Source organism: Podarcis vaucheri (genome assembly GCF_965113315.1).
Source record: "Podarcis vaucheri genome assembly, chromosome: 13".
Lineage (NCBI taxonomy): Eukaryota > Metazoa > Chordata > Lepidosauria > Squamata > Lacertidae > Podarcis > Podarcis vaucheri.
Window position 1 is genome coordinate 6,635,713 of NC_138751.1, and position 7,344 is coordinate 6,643,056.

General features: G+C 52.7%; 1 protein-coding gene across 2 annotated transcripts; it reads left to right on the forward strand.

Annotated features, from left to right (window-relative positions):
* Positions 1-1,987: 1,987 nt before the first annotated feature.
* EMC9 (ER membrane protein complex subunit 9) lies at positions 1,988-7,343 on the forward strand. 2 transcript variants are annotated; one of them, XM_082197913.1, is made up of 6 exons: positions 1,988-2,141; positions 4,295-4,505; positions 5,586-5,662; positions 6,110-6,179; positions 6,421-6,515; positions 6,818-7,343. In XM_082197913.1, exons 1-6 carry the CDS (start codon positions 2,134-2,136, stop codon positions 6,996-6,998), a joined length of 642 nt encoding a protein of 213 aa, XP_082054039.1. In that variant the 5' UTR covers positions 1,988-2,133; the 3' UTR covers positions 6,999-7,343. The 2 variants fall into 2 exon arrangements, with proteins under 2 accessions (XP_082054039.1, XP_082054038.1); XM_082197912.1 differs by lacking the exon at positions 1,988-2,141 and adding an exon at positions 3,675-4,029.
* The last annotated feature ends 1 nt before the right edge of the window (position 7,344 follows it).

Genomic DNA, 7,344 nt, shown 5'->3' on the forward strand with positions numbered 1-7,344 from the left:
TCTTTCTTTGGGACTTGGGCCGTATGGGCCTGGGAAATTAAAACCAGCTTCTCCGCAGTTTGATCCTGGAACTGAATCGGAGGCAAAACAGTAATTGAGTGGCCAATCCTTGATCTGATCTCCCAGTTTTATTTTATTCCCATTAAAGCAGTTACTGGGTGTTCCAGTTTTGATGGGATGTCTAAACCTTCCCCGTAGGCTGTTGTTTTACCTCCAATCTGAATGCTCCCCCAGGTGCTAATAGTCCCATGTTTCCTGGCCCAAGATCACCCAGTAAGGTTCATGGCTACGTGGAGATTTGAACCCAGGCGTTCCCGACACCACAACGCCAAACTGGTTCCCTTTGGTGTTACACCTGAACATAATGGATCAGTAATAATAAAATAATAATAATAATAATAATAATAATAATAATAATAATAAATTTTTATTTATATCCCGCCCTCCCCAGCCGAAGCCGGGCTCAGAGCGGCTAACAACAGTAAAATTATACAACATTCTAAAATCATTTCATTATAAAATCAGTTCAAATCAGATTAATGGCAACCATTGGGCTAGAGTTCTGTGAGGATTGCCAAAGGAGGGGGTCAGGCTGTTCTGTGGCCAAAGGCCTGGTGGAACAGCTCTGTCTTGCAGGCCCTGCGGAAATATGTCAAGTCCCGCAGGGTCCTAGTCTTTTGTGACAGAGCGTTCCACCAGATTGGAGCCACAGCTGAAAAAGCCCTGGCTCTGGTCGAGGCCAGCCTAACCTCCCTGTGGCCTGGGACCTCCAAGATGTTTTTGTTTGAAGACCGTAAGGTCCTCCGTGGGACATACCAGGAGAGGCGGTCCCGTAGGTACGAGGGTCCTAGGCCGTATAGGGCTTTGAAGGTTAAAACCAGAACCTTAAAGCTGATCCTGTACTCCACCGGGAGCCAGTGCAGCTGATATAGCACCAGGTGAATGTGATCTCGCAGTGAGGACCCTGTAAGGAATCTCGCCGCGGCATTCTGCATCCACTGGAGCTTCTGGGTCAGTCTCAAGGGCAGCCCCACATAGCGCAAGTTACAATAATTCAGCCTGGGGGTGACCGTCGCGTGGATCACAGTGGCTAGGTCAGGGCGAGAGAGGTAAGGAGCCAACTGCTTAGCTTGGCGGAGATGAAAAAATGCCGCCTTTGTTATAGCTGCAATCTGCACCTCCATGGAAAGGGAGGTGTCGAAGATTACACCCAAACTCTTAACAGACGGTGCTGGCACTCATTGCGCCCCCACAAGAGATGGGAGTTGCCCCCTCAATCCCATATCGTCCTGATCCAGCCACAGGACCTCTGTCTTCGAAGGATTTAACTTCAACCGGCTCCCACGTAACCATCAGTATTTCTCTAGGAGCTGCTGGAAGCTCAACAGGTGCAGCTTTTCCTAGTTTGGTGGTAGTGATGGGAAAGCTGCATCTGTTGAGTTTCTGACTGTGTACTATTAAAGGCATAGGCTGTCTATAGGGATGGGGGGGGAGGCAGCTTTGTATGTGACCTCCTATAATATATTTTAGGCTTATGAGAGAATACTACTTTATGTCTAACTTCCGGGTTTGGGGAGTGCAGGAGCCACTCTAGCATATTATTTTATGATCCTGGGAAAGCGAGAGCAATGACGCCGGCAAAAGCCTAGAGAGGCACAAGCCGAGCTTCCGGTAAACGCAGAAAGCCGCCATTGGGCATCATTCTCTATGGGCGAGGAACGGCGACGCTCTAGAAACCGTGGCAACTCTGTGGTTGGCAGCCCCTCTGCATTGGAAATCACGGGAGAGGGCGGAACCATAGAGGCGCGAGTTGCCGAAAGGCGGGAGAGGCCTAGTTCGACACGAGACCGGAAGGGCCCTATAAGGCTGTTGTGGGGGAAGGAAGCCGGCTGATTTCACAAGACGCCGAGTGGGAGGAGTTTAGTTTAGTAGTGTGGCTCCCCCCCCCTAATTCAGGAAAAGACCTGGCCAATGGGAACGCACTCGCCCGAGGGCGGCGACCAATCGGAAGCGTAGAAGTGGACGTAGACGACGAGCGCGCGGTGATTGGTCGCGGGCGCGTCCAATGGGGGAGCTTGGAATGGATGGGGTGTTGTAGGAGGGGGTCTTTGAGCAGCAACCGCCTGGGCAGGCATGGAAAGGTGGGTGAAGAGGGGCTGGCGTGTCTGGTGGGGGGCGAAGGGGTTCCCTTCCAAGGGGGCCCCCTCCCAGGGGTCGCCTTCCTCCCCACACTTCATTCCTCCCAGCCTCCTTGCAGCCCTGGGGAAGTGGGGCTCAGGGGTCGGGGCTGGAGGGAAGCTGCGCAGGGGTTGAGGGCACTCAGAGAAGGGGGCCTGGGGGTTATGGGGCTGCTGAGGGGAGCAGGGCAGGGTCGGGCCCCGGCCCCCCGGAGACACAGCTTAGGAGGCTGGGGCAGAGGGAGCAGTAGAGACCTACGACACAGGCTCAGTGATCATCATTATTCCGATTATTGCATTTATGCCCCACTTTTATGGGACGCGGGCGGCGCTGTGGGTTAAACCACAGAGCCTAGGGCTTGCCAATCAGAAGGTCAGCGGTTCGAATCCCCGCGACGGGGTGAGCTCCCGTTGCTCGGTCCCTGCTCCTGCCAACCTAGCAGTTCGAAAGCATGAAGTGCAAGTAGATAAATAGGTACCACTCCGGCGGGAAGGTAAACAGCGTTTCCGTGCGCTGCTCTGGTTCGCCAGAAGCGGCTTAGTCTTGCTGGCCACATGACCTGGAAGCTGTACGCCGGCTCCCTCGGCCAGTAAAGCGAGATGAGCGCCGCAACCCCAGAGTCAGTCACGACTAGACCTAATGGTCAGGGGTCCCTTAACCTTTTACCCCCACTTTTACTCCAAGGGACTCAAGGTGGTGGATATGATTCTTCTCCCCCACCCACATTTAATCCCCACAACACCCCTGTGTGGCAGGCTAGGCTGAGAGGCAAGGACCGGCCTCCAGCGCGTTGCACGGCAGCGGCGTAGCGTGAGTTGTCAGCACCCGGGGCAACGCAAGTAATTTGCGCCCCCTAACCCGGGGCAAGGCAAGTAATTTGCGCCCCCCCTAACCCCTAACCTGCGAGTTGCCGCTGGCGCTGCCGCCCAAACGACGCCGCTTGCCCGGAGGAGGAGGGGGGCAGAGAGGCGAGGAAAATGCAACAGCCCAGCAGCTGCAGCAGCGGAGGCGGGGCTGTGAGGAGGGGCTGCCTGGCGCGTCCTCCGCGGCGAGCGCTGAGAGCCGCTGCCTGCCGGGCGCCTTCAGCCCGGACACGCGCACAGCTCATCGGTTCCGCGAGACATGGGGCTCTGTTACAGCCTGCGCCCGAGGCTCTTCGGCGACTCCGGAGGCAGCGAGCGCGCCCCCCCTCAGATGTTGCGCCTGGTGCGGCCGGCACCCCTGGCACCCCCCACGCTACGCCACTGTTGCACGGTCAGAGCTTTCCAAACTTTTCATGTTTTTAGACGCGCATCATTTCACGAAACAGCGATTCAGTTTTACCAGCAAACTGGAGGTTCAACTAACCCCATTCCAGCCCCGGGAGGAGCACGATGTGTAGGTGTGTTGCTTTCGCGCAACACACACCTACACACTGTAGCTGACACGCTGGCGTGTCGCGACACGCAGTTTGGAAAGTTCTGCTCTAGGTCCCAGTCTGACACTCTCAAGCTTGGGTCCCCAGCTGTTGTTGGACTACAGCTCCCATCATCCTTGGCTAGCAGGACCAGTGCTCAGGGATGATGAGAATTGTAATAGTACAACAGCAGCAGCTGGGGTTCTCACTTGCATCAGGATGCCTTTGTCAGAGATTTCAGGGGGGCCCAGGTGGAGAGTCTCTGTGGCCCCCAGGTGTCGCTGAGGCTCCATATCAACCCCTGCCAGCATAGCCAATTATCAGGTCTCTCTGCACCAGGTTGACATCATTTTGTGGCAGAAGGGGCTTGTCCTCCCCAGCCTCCCACTTTCCTCTAGCACTTGTGTGTGTGACATGTCGCATTTGCCAGAACTTCCACTAGGCTTTTCTGAAAGGTACAGGCCCCTGCCCTCTGCGTTGAAGAAATAGCGGGGTTTGGGAGGGCATCGGGGTGTGTGGATGGGAGATGACTGGGGAGGAGCAGGATCTGGAAGTTGTGGGTAGCAGGGAGCTGTTGTCAAGCTGAAGGAAGGGTAAATGAGATCCTCAGATATTGTGGGAGAAGGCAATGAATGGAGAAAAAAACAGTTTCTGGGATAATGGTTATTAGGGAGCACCTGCGTTTCAGGATGCAGAATTGACGGCTCCTTTGCTTGGCAGGATGGGTGAAGTGGAGATCTCTGCCCGGGCTTATGTCAAGATGTGTCTCCATGCTGCCCGCTACCCCCACACCGCAGTGAATGGGCTGCTTTTGGCTCAGAGACGCCAGGCAACAGCCAGCCAGCCAGAATGCCTCTGTATTACAGACTGCATCCCCCTCTTCCACAGCCACCTGTCGCTCACAGTCATGCTGGAGGTGGCTCTGAACCAGGTATGCCCTTGGAGGGATGCAGATAGCAGAAGGGGGACCAGCAGGCCACTTTAACCAAGGAATGAACCAACCGGGCAACCCAGGGGTCGGGAACCTCTGTTTGTCCAGATTTTCTGGGTTACAACCCCCCTCATTCCTGATCAGAAGCCTTGCTGGCTGGGACTGGCGGGTGTTGAACCTAGCTACACTAGAAGGCCATAGGTCTCTCCCCGCCCCCCCATAACCTCACACTAAATATCTCCCCCCCCCAAAAAAAATCATTAACTGGTGGGTATGATGTTAGGTAGGGACGCGGGTGGCGCTGTGGGTTAAACCACAGAGCCTAGGACTTGCCAATCAGAAGGTCAGCGGTTCGAATCCCCGCAACGGGGTGAGCTCCCGTTGCTCGGCCCCTGCTCCTGCCAACCTAGCAGTTCGAAAGCACGTCAAAGTGCAAGTAGAGAAATAGGTACCACTCTGACGGCAAGGTAAACGGCATTTCCGTGCGCTGCTCTGGTTTGCCAGAAGCGGCTTAGTCATGCTGGCCACATGACCCGGAAGCTGTACGCCGGCTCCCTCAGCCAGTAAAGCGAGATGAGCGCCACAATCCCAGAGTCGTCTGCAACGGGACCTAACGGTCAGGGGTCCCTTTACCTTTTTATAATGTAAGGTCATAGAACTGGCTTCTTTTTTCTTTCCATCTTGCCTTTCAGGACAATTTTTTTTTAAAAAGCGATTGCATCTCAGGTGTGCAATGAGGACTAGTCCTAGCTCAGATGAAAAACGAGAGAATCAAAGAGGGTTGCAAGAGGCAAAAGCAACTGTTATTCTTAGAAGCAAAAAGTGGCTTGCAGTTATAGGAGACACAATCCCCTTTTTCCCCAGGTCCCAATTTGTACCTTTATAGAATGGTGCAATATTCACAATGCTTAAATGTGATGTTAGCTCATTAAAAGCAAAATACCAGAGTGCTACTCATTCTTGGAACAGATCCATTGAAATTAAAGGACACAGTTACCTTAGGTCCATTGATTGTGCTGGGTGGACCCCAATGGCTTGAACAGCTACCCGTGTTCCTATGAATTTATATGTCTTTTGCAGGTTGACATCTGGAGTTCGGAGCTGGATTTGCTCCTTGCTGGCTATTACCAAGCCAACTCTGGACTGGACGACAAGAGGTAAATCTGGGGAGCAGAGTTTGGTTTATTAGTTATTAATTAGTTATACCCCGCCCATCTGATCAGGCCTCCCCAGCCACTCTGGGTGGCTCCCAACACAATAAAACACCAAACATTATAAACTTCCCTAAACAGAGCTGCCTTCATATGTCTTCTAAAAGTCAGATAGTTGTTTATTTCCTTGACATCTGATGGGAGGGCATTCCACAGGGCAAGGTTCCCTGTAACCTCACTTCTCACAGGGAGGGAACTGCCAGAAGGCCCTAAGAGGTGGACCTCAGGCTGAATGATGGGGGTGGAAACGCTCCTTCAGGTATACTGGACCAAGGCCGTTTAGGACTTTCAAGATCAGCACCAACACTTTGAATTGTGCTCGGAAACGTACTGGTTAGAGGCATCTCTCCTCCGTTAACCTGTTCTCTCCCTCCTTTCTGTGTTCCCCCGAAGCGCTTCTTTCCTCGCACAAAAGACTGTTGGACGCATTGCTGAACTATATGAGGGCGCCGTTCTTATCATGGTGAGAGCTGAGATCGGGGCCAACTGGGTCCGGACTATGTAGGGCAGAGGTGGGCAATCTGTGTGTGTCCCCCCCCCCCCAGATGCCGCTGTGCAAAATTTCTAGACTTTCCCATCTGTATCCAGCACTCCTTCCACATCCTGCCTCTTACCACCTAGCTTTACTTAAAGACAAGGCAGGGGTGTCTTTCCCCAGAACTACAGAAACCTGACTACTATCGCCATCTGCTTACTCCCCCCAGTTGGATAACCGCAAGTTCACGATAAACCCCCGGGTCCCTCCGGTGATCGTTCTGGAGCAGAAGGATCGGCAGTGGATCCCCAAAGACAAGAACCTGTGAGTTAACTGCTGTCTGTAATTTCTCTTCTCTGCAAAAACCTCATCACCATTTCAGTTTGCATTTGCCTTCCCAAAACAAGCTGGTTGCTATTATTTCCATCTTACGGTGTGGAAATGAGCTTGCAGGGACAGCGACATGCCCAAGTCCAGAGGAGAAATCGTTGGCAGAGGTGGGACAGGATCTCCCCGACTCTGTCTGTGCAAAGACACTGGGTCTCCTCAGCTCTTTACCCGAAGCATCAGTGGGAGAGAATTGTCTGTATCGAGATTTTTAATGCCCTTCTTTTGCTGGTTTCTAGGGTCATGTGGAGCGACTGGGAATCCTCTCGCCACATCTGCAAGACCCTCCTAGAAGACAAAGCTTACTCCCAGTTGGTGGATTTTGATGCCCACCTGGATGACATCAGAGAGGACTGGACCAATCAGCAACTCAACACAAAAATTGCCCAGTTGGTATCAGTGGCCAATGGCAGTGCGTGAAGGAATCGTAGCTCATCTGTAGCAGTTAAGAGAAGGGCCGTCGGATGATCAGAGGCTAATCTCAGACTGTTTCCGAGACGTCTGTAAAGAAACTGGATTTGCAGCTGGTGGGATTTTTGAAATTCCTGCAGAAAAGGACCTGGCCAAAACTAATCACGGTTGTGCAAAAAAAAGGGGGGGAGGAGGACTCAAACCTTTTTTTTGTGTGTGTGTCCAGTTGATAATTTTGGAAACATGTTGCTTCTAGATACAGACATCCCCTTGAGAGATCCTGCACTTGTAGGAGATGAAAAGTCGTTGCTGCATTTATTTAGTTTCATAACATAATAAATTAAAAAAACAAAAC

Excerpts from the sequence above, each read along its gene's own strand:
- EMC9 (XM_082197912.1), top strand. The coding sequence starts at position 3,989 with ATGTCGCATTTGCCAGAACTTCCACTAGGCTTTTCTGAAAG. Across the intron at positions 4,030-4,294 it reads CCACTAGGCTTTTCTGAAAG|GATGGGTGAAGTGGAGATCT; the intron begins GTACAGGCCCCT and ends TTTGCTTGGCAG. Across the intron at positions 6,516-6,817 it reads ATCCCCAAAGACAAGAACCT|GGTCATGTGGAGCGACTGGG; the intron begins GTGAGTTAACTG and ends GCTGGTTTCTAG.